The sequence below is a fragment of the Pterocles gutturalis genome, unplaced genomic scaffold (assembly GCF_000699245.1).
Source record: "Pterocles gutturalis isolate BGI_N339 unplaced genomic scaffold, ASM69924v1 scaffold5561, whole genome shotgun sequence".
NCBI lineage: Eukaryota > Metazoa > Chordata > Aves > Pterocliformes > Pteroclidae > Pterocles > Pterocles gutturalis.
The window spans coordinates 34618-52417 of record NW_010100167.1 but is presented as its reverse complement, the minus strand read 5'-3'; the positions used below and the strand labels follow the sequence as shown (position 1 = coordinate 52417).

At 37.8% G+C, this 17800-nt stretch overlaps 1 protein-coding gene across 3 annotated transcripts in view; it reads left to right on the top strand.

The window, feature by feature from the left end:
• The window catches only part of MAEA (macrophage erythroblast attacher), a 41250-nt gene that overhangs the window by 6007 nt on the left and 17443 nt on the right, over nucleotides 1-17800 (top strand). The window contains exons 2-3 of one of the 3 annotated variants that reach the window (XM_010078566.1): nucleotides 2231-2413; nucleotides 6003-6206. In XM_010078566.1, the coding sequence (XP_010076868.1) occupies nucleotides 2306-2413; nucleotides 6003-6206 (312 nt within the window). In that variant the 5' untranslated portion in view covers nucleotides 2231-2305. Of the gene's footprint in view, nucleotides 1-2230; nucleotides 2414-6002; nucleotides 6207-17800 lie in introns of those variants that run through there. The other 2 variants (XM_010078574.1, XM_010078581.1) reach the window with 2 other exon arrangements.

Here is a 17800-nt window from a genome sequence, read left to right as displayed (position 1 = left end):
TGGCTGCTCAAAATTTAACAAAAACAGTTTTTATAGTCAGATACCTCAAACAACAGTAGCTTCTGAAAGTCTTGATGCAGCTTTTCAGTGTGGTATAGAAAGCTGATCAGTGAGTAGTTGCAGAAATTAAATTCAGTAGATGGAAGTAACTGAAGGAAACACATTTTTCAATTAATAGTAAGCAAAAATAGTACAAAAAATGCAGGGAGGGGAAAAAGGGAAGAAGTTGTCTTAATGCTGTCTGTCATCAAGTCTTGGAAACAAGCTTCCATGTTCAAAAGCGTGAGATGTCAAAATAATGGCCCCCCAAAACATGCATTCTATCTATGGAGCTTTAAAAACGTTGATCTTTTTTGTGGAAATGGAGAAGGGAAATAAGAGCTAAAGATGGAGTAAAAGATGATATAGACAATTAAGTTTTGAAGCCTATTCATTGTGATGTTTTGTGTGATTTGAGTTTGGGGGGAGTGCAGTGCTGGGATTTTAGGGGAGGATGGATAAGGAAAAGAATTGCTTTAGCCTGATACTTCCTGTGGTAAATGCTTGTTCTGTCATTTGTTCAGGTCTTAGTTTGAGATGCCAAAGAGCATTCAATAGATCATTTCAGTCTTTCTGAGAGGAAGAGGCGCCCTTTCATATCTTACCAGGAGTGTCCTTGTGTTATACTTCTACTACAAATAAAAACTTATTGTAGGTCATGCAAGGTCTTGGAAAGCAAGTACTTTGGCTCATCTACCTTATTCTGAACGTAAAGTGTTTCTCAGTGCCTCTCTAATTGTGAGTTGCAATGGTTATGTAGTAACCTCTCCCCTAATAGAGCCCAGAAGGAGAGTGGGCCCTGGGGATGCTTTCTTACATGCAAATGATTAGAAGGAAGAAAATGGAGGCAAACTTGATATAATTGATTAGAAGTGATATACTTAAAGATTTGTAATCAAACATATGCGTGATATGTACCAAACAGAACACTGATTTATGTTTCCTGTTATACCTTTAATGTGTGTAATCTGATTGCTAGCAAAATTGTCTTTGATTAATGGAAAAGCAATCAAGATTACCATAACTACATGAAAGAACTTCTTACGGATTTTTTTCAAGATAAAAGCTACAGACTAATTGTATAACAGTGGAATGTTTTTAATTCTAAAATTCCTGTTTCCATGAAGTAATAGAACTTCCTCTCTAAATTGCATATGCTGTCATGGTAGTGGAAGCTACATGATGGGAGCAGCTTAACATTTACTGTAAGCTTTCCCCAAATTATTCAATACCCTAAAATTTGAGTAGGCTGTAAGCTACTCCCATGTATATGTTCTTAATGGCCATCAGTAGCAGTTTTGGTGTGGCTGTCCCATAAAGGCATGGGACAAGCAGGACAGGAGACCTTCAAGACTGGTTAAGCTGAGGAATGAAGCATTAGAGGAATTTGACAGACTTAGTCACAGAGTGTAAGGTTTTTTTCACCAAAAGAAAACTTACATGGAGATTCTCTTAGCATTCATTACAGTCTTACTGGAATTAATATTAAAAAGGAGACCTGTTAGATTTCCTGAATAACTCTTGGTGTACTAGGTATGATTTTTTTCAATAGCCAATATACTAGTAGCATTACACATGCTTTCTCAAAGGTTACTTCCTCTTCTTCTGTGAACTCCTGAGGGAAGGAAATGTAATCCTAAAAAGCCGTGTTCTGAAGGATGATCTCTTCCTTTTAGCTTTCCTTTTTTTTGGATACATACTTGTCTTTGGTTTCTGTGAAAGCAGGATAGGTGAGATTGGTGTCAGAAAAAAATCTACCAGCTTTTATTTGCTGTCACTATTTTTTTCATAATCTTGGGAGTGTGTTAGTTCCCTGCTGAGAGGGCTTAAGTAAGGGCTTTGATATGAGAAGTCAAGTTCAGTTAATGACCTCTAGTCTCCTGGAGCCTAGGTGGTGGTCATCTGACTGCATCAGATAAAATCATCATAGAATCATTAAGGTTGGAAAAGACCTCAAGGATCATCAAGTCCAACCCAACACCACCTAACTCACTAAACCATGTCCCTAAGCACCACATCTACACGTTTCTTGAACACCTCCAGGGATGGTGACTCACCCACCTCCCTGGGTAGCCTGTTCCAATGTCTGACCACTCTTTCAGTGAAGAAATTTTTCCTTTTTCTCTTTAAACTCTAGAAGACATGACTTTTTCAGTATAGAAGTTCTAATGACTTCATATTTCTCATTTAGGTGCCATATGAAACGCTGAACAAACGGTTTCGAGCTGCACAGAAAAACATTGATCGAGAGACTAGCCACGTAACAATGGTTGTGGCAGAGCTGGAGAAGACGCTGAGCAGTTGCCCTGCTGTGGATTCAGTTGTTAGTCTCCTGGATGGAGTAGTTGAAAAACTCAGTGTTCTGAAACGAAAGGTAAGTGGTGTTATACTTTGTGATTGCTTTGTCTCTGCAAAGTCAACAGTAGTTTTCTGCAGTGCTCTTTGCTTGAATTTTATTTTCCAGATATAGGTATTACTGGCACTGTAAACAAAAGCTTTAGAATGCATATAAAAAACACCAAAACTTACTGTATCTTGCTTCCCTGCTCTTATGAAATATGACTTCATGTTCCAACTAAGTATGACCTGCATTGAGAGGTAAAATTAATAAGTATTTATAGTTCTGAAAAGGAATTTCTCTACCCCCGGAAAAGAAATAGCAGCAAAATGGGTTGATTTGTGTCAATTCCTGCTTGTCTAATGGAAAGGTTTGTGCAGTTGCTTTAATTGATCACTTGAGGGGGGGAAAACAGGTAGAGCGCGAGTCTGAAAAATATTTAAATCCCAGGGGGAGTAGTTGTATGCAGTGTTGAGGCTTCCTGGCAGAAGAAGGTCTTGGTTTGTTACTTGAATTTTTTTATAAACAGTAACCTTGCAGGTTGGAAGGTTCCTAGGGAATATCAGTAAAAGCATTTTAAACAAAGTTTAGCAGGATGACCTGCTTGTAGCTGTTAAGCTTGAATGCTTGTATGAAATACAGCCAAATTTTCGTGCCTTTACCACATCTTTCTAAGAAGAATGAGCTAAAAACATAAACTATCTAGTATAAGCCATCCTTATTTTGGATGGAAATATTACTCATCCTGAGACTCATCAGAACACTTACTTGAAACAAATCTTGCAGAAAAATGAAAATAGCTCTGTCGCCTGTCTTTAGAGCAGTGCTTCTCCAAAAATAAATAGACAAAACAAATGGTAGCAGAGTCATTTCATTAAAACTTAAATGAAATAACCAACAGATATAAATCTTGAGACTATATTAAGTGAAGCGTCAAAATACCTCGGAGGTTTGTAACATGAAAATAACACTGTCATGTATGTTGATTTGGGGTTTTCTGCTTGAACAGGTTAGCTAGGTGTTGAAAAGCTGATCTGCAGAAGACTTCATAAATCTAATTGCTGTTTTCATCTTTGGTTTGTGAGACTTAAAGAGGTCTTGAAGGATATGTTTTCTTCACTGCTCTGTTACTTACAGAAAGAAATTACTGCTATTTCTGAAAGAGGTATTCGATTTTGCTTGTAGGTGTATAGTAATGATGTGGAGGAGTAAGTTATTTACTTGTTAAATCTTTGCTGACTGTGGGGGTGTGTCGGAAGCCATTGCTGAATGTTTTGGGTGCAAGGCTCCATTTTAGTGTAATTGCTCATTTGTTTTTGACTGCTTGAAAGACTATGGGGAATGTTATAGCTGCTCAGAAAGAACAAAAGGCAAAAAAATCTGTTTAACTGTAAAAGCCTTTTGAAATACAAAGATCTTGTTTCTGCTCCAAACCATCAACTCCAACTGTCTTCTCTGTAATCTCTGCCCCAAGCAAAATGGTTGTTTTCTTTAGGCCCTTTGGACCCATGTGGTGGGATCTCTGTTTCCTCCTGTGTTTAGACAAGGATCTGATGAACTGCTGAGATGGCCATAATAGAATTAGGTGGTTCCTTTATTTAACACCTTACTTGCTCTTAAAAAAGAGCTTTTCAACACAGCGGGCTTCTTGGGTTCTGAAAACGATCTGAGGGAAACCTAGTTTTTTCTGTTTTCCCTTTTGTACGCTGTTTAATATGCTTCTTCCCTCAAGTTCTATTAATGTCCAGCAGGGCAAGTCCTGATAGACTTGCTTCAGAGGGTTTTTGAAAAGGATCTGTAGCCTTTCTGAATGCACTAGAAGGATCAAAAAAACAGCAAGAGCTATGTAAGTCCAGATACAAAACCATATAAGGAGAGTCCTCTGGAATGAGAGAGGACTCCACCTTTGTGCCTGGCTGCCTTGAATTCTCCTAGTTGTATTCAGAGTGATTCTTGAGGTTGACTTCACATCTGATAATACTGCAGACATCTAACAAGTGAAAGTGAGTTTTGGCTTGAGTTGGTGTTTGCTTGCTGAATAGGAAAAGACTCAGTTTATAACTTCAAATACTGATCTCCAAACCATATATTACAAAATCAAGATCAGTTCAGTAATAGAAGTAACTCAAACTTCAGTAATAAAATAACTCAGACTAGATGTTTACATGAGTTTTAGCAGAAGACTATCTGGTGTAGTGACTAGGGTTTTAGATACTTGACTTTGTATCAAGGGCCAGATCAAAGTCAGGCTTACCTGGGGCAAATGCTTGGTAGGCTTTTCTTGCAGAAGATTTCATTTATTTCACTTTGCTTTTCAAATATTGATCCTTCAAGAAGAAGTCTGTAAATGAGCATCTATCTGTAAAAGCAATTAGAACCAACCCGTGCTTCCAGAGCTGGAACTGTTATCAAAGGATGATCCTGTAGCCTGAATAGCTTGAGTGCTGGGCAGGTAGCTGTGCCAGCATGGAGTGCAATGTGGGCGGTCAAAAGCCATCCAGGTTGTTTCGTCTGTGCTTGGTTGGCAAACCTGCATGGACTTCCTTGTTGCTGTAGCTGTGCCCTCACGCAAACACAAGCCAGCAAGTTTAAAATCACCACAAGTAAGGCAATCCAACCTGAAATTGCATCACTAGTGATATACCTCAGATGGGAGAGATAGTAAGCCTCCATCTTCTGGTTTGCTTTTACCTTAGCAAGCATATAAAAGTACTGCAAGCTTCCCTGTGTTCTGTGACCTGGCATGACCCACAACTGTCATGTGCTGTATCCTGAGTCAGCTAGCTTTGAATTATGATACATCTGTAAAATTGCCTGGTAAAATAAGTATGACCTGAGTGTTTGTTTTTTATTAAAAAAAAATGTTGTGGAGATATTTTAGAGTGTGTGTTTTGTACTGGGCATGCCAGTATGTTGGTTTAAAAAAAAAGTAATTCTCCTTGCTCTGGGCAAATTTAGTTTCCTAAGTAAGGCTCCTAATGGTAGATCCATGTTTCCAGAGTAGCAGAGGTAAGTAAGATAATACCAGTTTAACAAAGCTGATAATTTTTTAAAAACTACTCTAAAAATCCTTGACTCAAAGGTGCCAAGAGGCCAAATGTTTATATAATTTTCATTATTGCATGACTGATTGAAATGGCTCCAGTGTATTGGAAGTAATGTGGGTTTACTGTGCGTCGCTCCTCAGAACTAATTCAGTAGGACAGCTGCTCGAGGAAGAAGCTGTGCATAGGTTAGAGGTGGAAATTCATGATTTTCAGCTGTTTGGACCCAATAACTGCAAACATTCACAACTGCAAACATTGCAGACCATTACAGCAGTTGCTGCTGTAGTTGATACATTGCTGATTTTGGACTAACTGCACATTAAGCAGAAAAATGTATATACTCACAATGTTAAATAAGTCAAAACTTATTTATATGCAAGAATATCTTATAACTGGACCAGCCACGCTGAAGCTTATGCAGTGCCATAAGAGATGTCTTTCTAAATGAAAGAAATGCTATTATGAATAACTGTATAATATGTAAAGAATGCTTACAAACAATTCTTACTGTATTTTACTTTAAAAGAAAATTGAAAATGTATAGCTCTTATTTGTCCCTGTTAATTTTTACTTTTTAGGCAGTTGAATCAATCCAGGCTGAAGATGAAAGTGCAAAACTCTGCAAACGTAGGATTGAACATCTGAAAGAACATAGTAGTGACCAGCCAGCTGCTGCAAACATGTGGAAGAAGAAACGTATGGATCGTATGATGGTGGAACATCTTTTACGCTGTGGCTACTACAATACAGCTGTAAAACTAGCAAGACAAAGCGGTATCGAGGTTGGTAGCAACGTGCACTATCTTACTAAGAAAACATTAGTAAACAGGAAGTTGGCAAATAAGAACAAGCTGTTTTAGCCCTGGAGCAGCCATTTTATGTATTAGTGTGCCTTTATTACTAATGTTGATCTGTTAATCTTCTTAGGCCTGAGTTTGTTCTCCTTACTTGACATAAATTGTACTTTAATGTATAAGTCAAAATTGAATGCATAACTTTTAGTCACAAATTAAATGCTCCTAGATAAACTCCTTGCCCTATTAAAACTTAGTCTAATTCTCAGATGTAATACAAAATTTATTGTTAGAGGCCTTCAGACTGCTGATGAAGCAGTTGGTGGAGCTTCCCATCTGTCTAGCCACACTTAGGTGATATGTGTAGGTGGCCAGACTGAGCAGAGTAGCATATGCTGATTGCAGGAACAACTGTTTTATTGTATCATCCTCCTGTGTAATGCACCGAGAGGAAAACTGACTTATACTTTGGAACATAAAAATTGATGCAGTTTGGGTTTTTAGTAGCCATTATATTTTGCATGGTCCCTAGAAATTTTTTGCTGATCTGCTCATTTTGTCAATTCTGTGGTTGTCACTTTACTTTTCACTGACTGTCTAGTTGGTTTTGCTTCTGTCTTGTAGTTGCACAATCTCCAAACACTTCATAAGCACCTTGGTGTAGCTTTTTTATCCAGAACAATGAATCTATACAGTGGTTCTCTGACAGCCACAAGGACATTAAAACTGATTCTTTAAGAATTTGCTGTTTATTTAGAAGAATGTTGTTCTGCTAATTTAAGGTAGCATTTGCTATTTGATCCTCAGTGATTCTTGAATCTTACATTCTTTTGATATTCCTGATTCCAGAAGGTATGCAACTCTTCTGGTTAAAATCTTTCCCCTGTAAAGATCAAGATACTGAAAGTTGAGTTGTATTATGTGACTTACATACTTTGCCTTTCTTAGGTGGCATAGTTGAAAACATCTCTCCAAGCTAGTTGAGGGGAAGAGAGTTTATTACTGGTGTCAAATGACAGCGTGTGTACCTGTTCTTTGTCTTGCACAACGAGCATATCTGTTACATGTCACATGTCGCTGTTACTTGTTTGCTGCCTTACCAGTCTGATCACCAGCAGTGATTGCAGGAAATACCAAAAAGGACACAACAAGTAAAGGTTGAATGGAGGGGAGAGGGGAAGTGGGTTACAAACTATTAATAGAAACTAGTTTTGAAGAAATTCACTGAGGGGGCTGCTGTAGCCCATGCATGTAAATCAAAAAAAAATAGACAATTATTCTGGGATAATTGCAGGTGAATGGTCAGCAGCTCTTACACTTCTGGTAGATGTTTCCCTCTGTTTTGAGCAGGAGCTCACCTCCTGTTTAATCATTGTGTTACCATACCTACTAGGTCTGCTGAAAAAGCACTATGGAAATATTTTTCACTTTCGTAGAAAGTTCTACTATGTCTGATTAATGCTCAGCTTTGGTTTAGACATGAGCATGGAAGTCTGTCATGGTACACTGCAAGACCATGTGGTATGAAGTGTTGGGCTTCTGAAGCCTTCAAGCTTTTAATTCTGTTTGCTGAATATAAACTTGTGTGTTTAAAAAAAAAAACCCAAGTTTTAAATAAGGTTATTTGACTTCTGCCTTCAAGCCTAAGTATTTTTATTTGCATAACATCAAAGTAACTTGAATAACACCGAACTTAGTTGCACATGTTGAATGCACTGAGGCCATATTTCTTCTAGTTTGCTAAAATTATGCATTTTACTCAACATGAAAGTTTACACTTAGGCTAAAGGAGGATAAGCTTCCCTCGGTCTCTCAACATTGTACTCAGTCTTTCTTGCTGTAAGGTGATACTCATTGTGAAGAGTTTTTACAATGGTAAGATACTAAGACTTGATAGCTATACAGAATTTGTGGTTTTGCTGGTTTAATAAGACAACTTTTCTCTTTGTGCCTTTCTTGCTGAAGGATATGAGCACTGAAATATTCTCTAATGCTGAATAATGTAATTTTGCTGTAGACATTACAAAATAGCATTGTATTATCTCATCCAAAGTAATCTTTGTTTACTGTAGTCTGAACTGTAACTTTGATAAATTTCCCTACCACTGCAGGGTTCAGAAGCACATTGCTGTATAGTGAACTGGCTCATGTCTATTACCTGATTTTTTTTAATTTTTTTATATATCAAGACAATATTGTTACCACTGGGTAGGCTCTACACCTTAAGTAGGAACCTGAAAAGAGATGGGGTTTTTGCCCATCTTGTCCACCAGCCAGAGGGGAGGCCAGTGGACAAGTGAAACGTGACCCAGCAGTGTGCTCTTGTGGCAAAGAGGACTCAACAGCTCTCTGGGGTACACTGGGATGAGCATCACCCCCAGGCGGTGATCCAGCCCCTCTACTTAACACTGGTTGGACCCATCTGGAGTGCTGCATCTAGTTGTGGGCTCTCCAGCAGACACACTGGGGTGTGGAATCTCTTTGCCCTTGGAGATATTCAAACCCACATTGGACTGGGCAAGGTCCTAAGTAACCTGTTGTAGATGACCCTGCTTTTGAGCAAGAGGACTACACAGCCTCCAGAGGTCCAAATCTCGATCATTCTGTGATTATTTCTATGATTGCAGGCTGGATGGCTAGAAGTGCCCTTTTCCACTATTTGAAAAGGCTGAAGGAAGCGGCTCTTTCCATTTCAGTTGTAGCTTGTGGATCCTAGATCAAGCATCTTTCAGTAGCTGTTAGACCAGTCTTGAGAGCAAGTCTCAACCTGCTTAAGTTCCTTGCATGGCTTTTGAATGCTGAGACCTGTAGAGCTGCTGAAGTACTTCATGGGTGGAAACAGTTTAGAAAGCATTCTGTTTCAGTGACCAAAACCAAGCCATTAAATCACTCATACGTTTGCCAATGATGCACAGCAGACAGTTTGCTCAAGGATTGACTATACACCATAGTGTTCTAATAACTATTGATGGGCTGTGACAAATTCTAGTCTGCTTTCTAAATTAACTACCTTCATAGGAATGATAGTTTTGAATCCTTGTCATGGAAGATAAGCACTGAAAAGCTGTAGTTATAAGCTAGGAAGCAAACAGCTATGAAAGTAAATGTTGGGTGTGAAAAATTACAGAGAAGTTTAAATATTAGAGTTATGAACTAGCTCAAGTTAGGATAGCTTCTGGCATGTGGCATATATAAAGCATAACGTCATATGGCAATATAAGAAATAAACTACAAACATATGATGTGTGTGATATGTCTTTAAAGCAAAGTAATGCTGCTTGGGAAAATAAACCAAAGTGTGAGTAATATTAAAAGAAGAGCTGACAGTCAAGGACAGAAATATCATGTTTGTGCCAAAGTAAATATGGGAGGGGGAGGGGATACTACTGTGGGCTTTTTTTCTTGGTGTCTTCTGGCTCCCTAATGATGTGAAAAACAGTTTGGGTTGAAGATATAAACTAGATGCTAAGTTTCTGTTATTGCATACAAATGAAGCTCATCAGTATCAGCTTGTTACACTTCATAATGATCTTATTTTTACACTCTTATGACCTTGGAGTGCAACACCCATATAAAAATGCATATTTTCATCTGCAGATTCGTGTATTCAGCTAGCTGATAGGGTTGTCTGTTAACTTAAACTTTACTATTCCATGTTCTGCTACATTAAATGCTATCTCATTTCTGTGCCATCAATTGATAGGCAAATCTAGTTTTGAAAAGGTGATGTTCCAGTAGGAGGTTGGTTGCTGTTTGTAGATACATGTTATAATTATGTTAGGTGCTCTGTTTCCTGTTCCTAGGGGTGATTGTTTTTTACATTTCATGCTTTTTCTAGCCCCTTTTTTAATAGGCTGGGAAGAAAAAAAAAACATGTAAGGTGTCCTATGTTCTTTGCTTATTTATGTAATAGCCATAGTGATTTTTGCCTGTGTGAAACTACTGCACCCCAGGAGAGGGTAGGCAGTGGTGCTGTAAGGTTGCAGGTATAAGAGAACACTGAAATAACGCTTTTAAGTAGCTTAAACTGGTTAACTTGACCTTGCATCGTGGATTATGCATGCTAATCAAAGTTTTGTAAATTAATGTTCTTACATCAGTAATTTAGTAGGCACATCATCCTTTAAAGATACTTAACTAGCCATTTGCATTAGTAGCACAGTGTGCTTTTTGCTTTTGAGAATCATGGCGGGGGGAAAATCGAGTATTCCATTGTTTGGGTCTCACTGAAGCTTACATACTGGTTGTTGACAGAGGAGAGCAGATGGTGTTGCCCATAGCTGCCTGGAAATTTTGTTTTAATGGATAATTTCGTATTTAAGAAGCTGATTCTCTTTGTCCTACTGGACTGAAGTTTTCTTATGCCTGCGGAGCTGCTCTTCTTGCTCCAAGGGATGTGTAGGATAAAGGCATTCCGTGGTCAGTGACTGTCCACAACTGCAGGGAGATCTGCACCTCAGGAGGAATGTGCAGGTAGGATATTGCTTCTGTGTTTCTGGAGACTGATCTGTGCTCCTCTGAGTCTTTTAGCACTGCTAGAGCTGCATTCAACTTCATGAATGGACTATCACCGTAGCAGACAGATGGTATATATGCATGGAAAGAATAGGCACGTGCTTTGATATAGCTGTGTTTTACCAGTCTTCTCCCCAAAAGCCTGAAAGGGCTATTCAGATTTGTTACATTGTTAGGTGAATTAGGAGTGCAAACTTAAATCTAGAGCAAAACTTTAAAATCTAGGAAACTTAAATCTAGGAGTGAAGGTTAAATTAAAATAGTTAAAACAAATAAGATACTTAATATAGTTCAAGGGCGTTGGATCAGTAAACTTCTAATACATGACCAGGATGGATGTCAGTAATACACGATTGCTTCAGTAAGGAATTCATATGAATGTTTAGAAAAACATTTGAGTGAAGGAAACCATATGATGATGTTAAAAGCTGAATAAGTACTTTTCTTAACAGTCATACCACTGTACCCTTAAAAATTTTCCTTGTTAAGATACGTAATCCAAGAATGGCTTGTAGGCAAACACACAAATATGTATTAAATTAATTCATCAAAACAAGTTTATATTCATAACACTTAAATTTTAAATAGGTAAAAAATATTCAGCATAATGCTTGAATGTATTCTTTGCTTCACTGTCACCGAGACTTTCTAAATGCGGGCTGAATGGCAAAAGGTGTCTTTTGTCTGCAGCTATTTACTGTGCTAGCGATGTTTGAGAAAACTACATATGAAACAGCTCCTGAACTGGCATGACTTATGTAAAGGTGCTGGGATGTGAACTTGTGCCTGCTTTGAGTTACATTAAAGTACTAGGCTATAGATGAGGAACTGAGAAGCTCCTTTAAATGTGTTTTGGCTGTTTTAGCGTAGGCATGGCAACTTTCAAGAGATTCATGTAATGAATGTCTGGGTGTGTTCATCTGAATTTCAAAGTGCTGTAATTCTTGAACAGCCTTACATCTGCAGTTTGTCTCAAGCATCTTTGGGAATTAGAATTATGTAAATGTGAAATAGTGAAGATCAATGCAGAATAACAAACTTCCTCATTACAAATCATTTGACACTTCAAAAGCCAACAACATGAAATGTGCTGTGATGTTGAATGTCTATTTTTCCAGTCCTTTTAGACAAAATAGGTTACCTATACTGTATCATAACAGAGCGAATTTGTTACAAAATACTTAGTCTGGAAGGCTAGTGATGCAAGAAAGATTCTTGAATTGAAATTTTCTCTGAAGGGAGAATGGTGTTATCACCTGTAGATTGCCTAGATACAGAAGAGGCTTGGTTTCAGTTATGCCTCTGAAATTTTTTTATTGTACATTCTTCCTGCCAGACATTCCTTCAAAATGTAAATGTTACTTTACATTTAACACTTTGTCTTATTACTATACTAGATGACAGGAGTTAACTTTGTCAGAGAGTGTCAGTATCTGCTAATACAGACTGATCCTGCTTAGACAAAAGCTGCAGGGCTCATGCTGAACTGGCAGAGGGTTAGTTGCCTTTCTTCTACTAGAAGAGGCTATGACAGAAAATGCCCGTGGTAGAGCTAAATCAGAGGCTTTTTTTTTTCCTGCCCAATGATGCATCTTAAGCTCTAGAGGCTTTGTCGCACTACTCTAGCGTAGTCATTTATTACTGTATTTAGCATGGTAATGTACTGCTGGATAAGGTGCAGCCATTTGCTGAGCTACAAAAATTGCTGAGGCAGGAGTAGAGGATGCACTGGGAAAACAGCTTGCTAATAACCAGCCTAAGTGCTAGCTGCAACTGTGAAACTCTACCAAAATAGCTTACGTGCATGAGCAAAAGTAGCTGGATGAAACATTGTTTTTATTTGGTTCCGGAGCAGTCAGTACCAGAATATGTGCAGTTTTCCTGAGCACACTTTTGGAAAGCTGTTGGAAAAACTGGAGGGAGAAGGTAACTGAAAAATGTAGGGGGTAGGTGCTTTTGCTAGGTATGAGAGCAAAAGTCATATACTAAGGAACTTCATAATCTACTGCAAAAAGGCTTAGGGAGGAAACAGTACATAGCATCAGAAGTCAAGAAAAAATAAAGTTTGAAATCAGACACAAGGTTAGAACATGATTGAATCACTAGAGCCAATTACCAAAAGAAATACCATTATCTCCTGATGTTAGAGAAAGACCATGTTGTTCTGACAGATAATCAATGTAATGTACTGGGGTCCTTCAAAAACAACCAGGTAAAATTAAAAGGTCTGCACTATACAGAGGTCATGGAAGATGCTCTCATGTGAAAGCTTGACTGTGTATGCCATGGGATACTGTTTGCTTTGTAGACAAAAACTTTCCTGGCTCTTCTGTTGATGAATCTGTGGTTTGGCTGTCTGTCTCTGCTTTTTTCTAACAACTAGCTCTGCAGCTGGCTTTTGAGTAGGACATTCTGTCAATTACTCTGTTTGTTTTCTCTGTAATCTTGTTAATGTGTGTAGCATTATAACACTTAATTGTAGCTTAATGAACTTCAGACAACATTATTTTATGAGCAGAGAGTAAGGAGGCCTCTTAATGTGAATTTGTGCCTCATTTTAACTGATCTGCACTAACTGATGTTGCTGTATTGTCACCACCTATGCCATTGTCATCTTAATAATTTGTGTTTCCCTTCAAAGTCAATACAGTTTATACATACTCTGCATTGACTTGGAATTTGTTGTAACCAGCAGCCTCTTATTCCTCCCCTTGTATAGGAGTAGAGGAATTGGGTGGGAGTCTCAATTCATGTTACTGCCATCAAAACCTATTACACTGTCCCACTTTTCACCTGCACCTCTTTTTTTTTTTTTTCTGCACATTTTCAAGTAGGCAGTGTTGCTGTGGTGTGTTCAGTCTTCCTGCTCTTGCTGACTGGTGTCTTTTTTTTTTGCTGTTTCCCCACTGTGGAAATACACTAACCTCTTTCTTCTTCCCCAGATGGTCCTACTGTCTAACTTATAGCTGCTTGTATCTGCCTTCTTCCTGAGTTTTGTAACAATAATCATGGCACCTAGATGATCCTTGGGTTTGCTGTGTATTCATTACAGATGAAATATATCAAATATAATGGAAGTCTATATACATATATTATATTGTATGGAAGACTAATGTGGCCTTTTTGTTTGTAACTGCTCATTATTACATTGCTATTTCAGCTCTATAGAGCTCAGTTTTATTGAAGGTTAGATTGCCTATTGAGCGTATGTAGTTCAGTATGTGAGTAGTCATTGAAAGCTTAACACAGCTTTTTTAAAGTTGTTTTTGTAGCATGGTCTAAGTGTTTATTGTATTTCATATACAAGTAGTTTAAATGAATGCTTACCGTCCTACTGAATGATAACACGCATCGGCAAAGCCTTTTTTAATGTGAAGGTAGTGCTCTTATGCATGTAATGTCTATAGTTAGATAGTCAATCTTATTAAAACTGTCATTGGTACATACTCTTGGCAACAAGCCACTGATAGCTCGAGGCCTGCTGGCCTTTTTTCAATTTCATATTGATGGTAGTAAGCAATTAAAAATAAACCATTTGCATGTTCAAAAAATACACAAACAGCATCATGATATTATGAATCACCTATTTTATACAACAAATAGCCTATTTTGTGACTTGTTTTTTTCACCAAGGAAGATTTATTCTCTGCAAAATACCTTTTTTCCACTTGAATATTTTTTTTTAATCTTAAGCCCAACTTTTCTTTTTTTGATGAGTTGTCTTGTCTTGAGGATAGCTCAAGGGGGATTTGAAAATACCAAGTATTGTGTGTTAGCACTAGTTTCCGTTTGGTTTTGAGCCTTGTTAAAGTTTCACATTTCATATGTGAAATATTCTAGGGTTTATTTTAATACGTAAAGGTTCACATGAATTATAAGGGATTTTATCATGCGTTCCTCCTGACAGCCTTCCAGACTTTTGGATGGAGATGTCATAAAATAAAAGTACTTCAACTCATGTGCAGAGTGAAGACTGATGGAGAGGAATGACTTGGCCTGACTGCTCCAAATTTTAAAATACGTTACATAAATTAAAACCCTCACATGAACACTGTGTAAATGCTGAGCAGAATCTATATTGCTATTAAAGAAATTATGCTTTATTCTTTTTAAGCCATTTTTGACATAGGATGAAATCCAAAGTTGCTGGTTTGTTGTATCAGGTGCTGAAATGTATGAGCAATTTTCTACTAAGTATTTAAAAACTATTTGTAGTGAAGTTCAAATTTCTGCCTGCTGTGAAACAGAAGCTACGTCATGCTAATCTACATAGTGCTGTCTTTTTAGCTGTGACTATGAAGCTAATGAATGACTGTAATTTAAGCAAAAAAAAAATAGCTTGCTTGAGGTGTAGTTACAATGTAAAGATGTTTTGCTTTTTTTAGAAAAAAAAAAGTTGTATGAACGCTTCTGCATATGTGCTGATGTCTGAATAGAGAGTTAGAGCTTTCTAAAGGCATCCCAGGGGCACAAAGAAGACACTTCCACTGTGTGACTAAAACAAAACTCTTGGATAGAGTTACTGCGGTCGAACTTTGATATCAAACTTTGACTACTGAGATGTGATGAGTTTGTAGTGAAATGAATAAAGTTTGCTTGAGGTCTTTTGGAATAAAATAATTCTGTTCAAATACTTGAGCATATTATCAGTGGTTGCAGAAGTCCTACCAAACAAAGGCAAACAAGTTTGATGGACGTTCACTGTTTGTAGTGAGACTGCTCTTTTGTTTGTTTTTTTTATTATTTACTTAGTTCCTGTAAACATGAGGGACTACTAGTGCTTTTTTCCAATTCATAACTGAATTCTCTCGACTGTGCAGGACCTTGAAGTTACAAACCTTGTTTGGGTTCAAGTTAAAGGTAGTTAACGCTTTGATGTATGGTTGCCAGTTTCTCACTTGGTTCACAACTTTGTCGTAGACATAGCTGTGTTTAATTTCAAATTCACGTTAAGCTAAAATATCTGCCAGTTAAAAACAAAATACCCTAATACCTCATAGGCACCTTCTCATTATTTCACATCTATTACTCTTCGTATAACCTTCACTGTATTTTTGCGAATCACATTTTCTTCATTTGTATAGCACAGCCATGTGAATTCATGGAATTCTAGGTCCATTTTCATTCTCCTCTTAGTTTTGGTGTCTGAAACTAGTGTTTAAAGTAGCAATCATTTTTCTTTACAAAGCAGTTATTCCATGACTCTAGGACTCATGGAGCCTAGCTTCCTGCAGGTTTGTCCAATAGCTGATGTAAGCTGTATTCTGAATACCCCCTCTGCAGAGAAAAACTTCAGATCTTTCAAGTGTTGACTCTTTGGTACCTAATAACCAGTACATGTCTGCAACCTTTTCTTCCAGAGAGGGCAGGCACTAGAGTCTCCTGAAAACAAGACATGGCTAAGGAGAGCAACCTGGCAAGGAGCGAGATCCCCTGAGAATTCAGCCCCTGTCAACTCCTGGTCACATTGACCGGAGTCCTAAAGCTGTTCAAAGGAAGGGATGTGCATGTACATGCTTGGAATGTTTTTGCTAAGAACCCATCTCCAAAAATGGAAAAGCCATCCAGGGATATAACTTTTATGTTGGCCAAGAGTATATATGTAGTAATAATCATCATAAAGGAATCCTCATTCTTCGTAATATTTTATACCATAATAATTGTAATTCTGTATAGAATCATAGGGTTGGTAACTTCTCTCCCAGGAGGCACTTGCAGCTTAAAAAGCAGCAGTGGTATTTTAAAAAACATGTAAATTGGGCAGAGCACAGGGTGATGGACAGATGAAGAGGAAAGGGGGGACGGGGGGACGATCAGAGTGACAGCATTTGTCTTCAACTAACCATTGCACATGATGGAGCCCTGCTTTCCTGGAGATGGCTGAATACTTGCCTGCTTGATGGGAAGTAGTAAAGGAATTCCTTGTTTTGCTTTGCTTGTGTGTGCAGCTTTTGCTTTACCTACTAAACTGTCTTTTTCTCAACCCACAAGTTTTTTAACTTTTACTCTTCTGATTCTTTCCCCCATCCCACTGGGAAGGATTGAGTGAGCGGCTGTGTGGGGCTGATTGCTGGCTTGGGTTAAACCAAAACAGTCCAATAAATTTTTAAGCAAAAATTATAAAATCTGGGTGGTACTTCCTTGGTTGTACTAGAAGGAAGAAGAATGCTTATGCTGTGTTCTCCCCATTCAGTGTTTGAATAATTTTCCATACTACCTATGGACAGATTTCTCCTTTCTGGGCCATTTGAAATTGTTTTTCAGTACAATTGTAGAAGCCTAACTAAATGAAAGTTTGATGTTAATCAGTCTCCCTACCCAATGTCAGGTATTCTGCATTTGTAAGCAAGTTAAGGCAGGGTAATTTAGGCAAAATTATCATGGGGATGCAAAGTCAGTGCCAAGAGCTATGGTTTTATAACAATACTGAAATAACCTGCGTGCAGTTCTCCTATATAGGGTTCTCCTGTACTTCTGCAGTACTGGAAGTAATGTATTGCAATCAATTTTACAATGTGAAATGAAGGAAGACTTTACAGTGTTGCAGAAGACAATAATTAAAGACTTAAGAATTGCTTTTTAATTTACATACAAGTCAGAAATGTTTGCCATGCTGCTGAAAACTGGTGGCAATATTTCTCTAAAATTGCATGTTTACATTCACTCAATTTTATATGTAAACAAATTATGTAAGAGACTCTTTTCATAACAGCATGTTAAATCTTGATGCTGCTTTGTTAACTGGTTTCCATCCATATGAGATGTGTCAGTCAAGTAGTTCTCCAGTACTGGCCTGTGTAGAAGAGCTGTGCTGTTCTAGATAGAGCCAAAGAATCCTCTGATACTCCTTTCTTCTGTTTCCTTAGTCCTGGCTAATGAAATACGCCATGGAGAAGCATAAAGAGTGGGTACCATCAAAATAGAAATATAGGAAAGCATGATTGAATTAAAAAAACTTGGTGACACGAGCATCTGTAGTTTTTTTCAAGGTTTATTGCCTGATTAGATCTTAGTATTTTTCTTCTATCAATCTGCATGATTAAGACTTATAACTACTTTTTATCAAA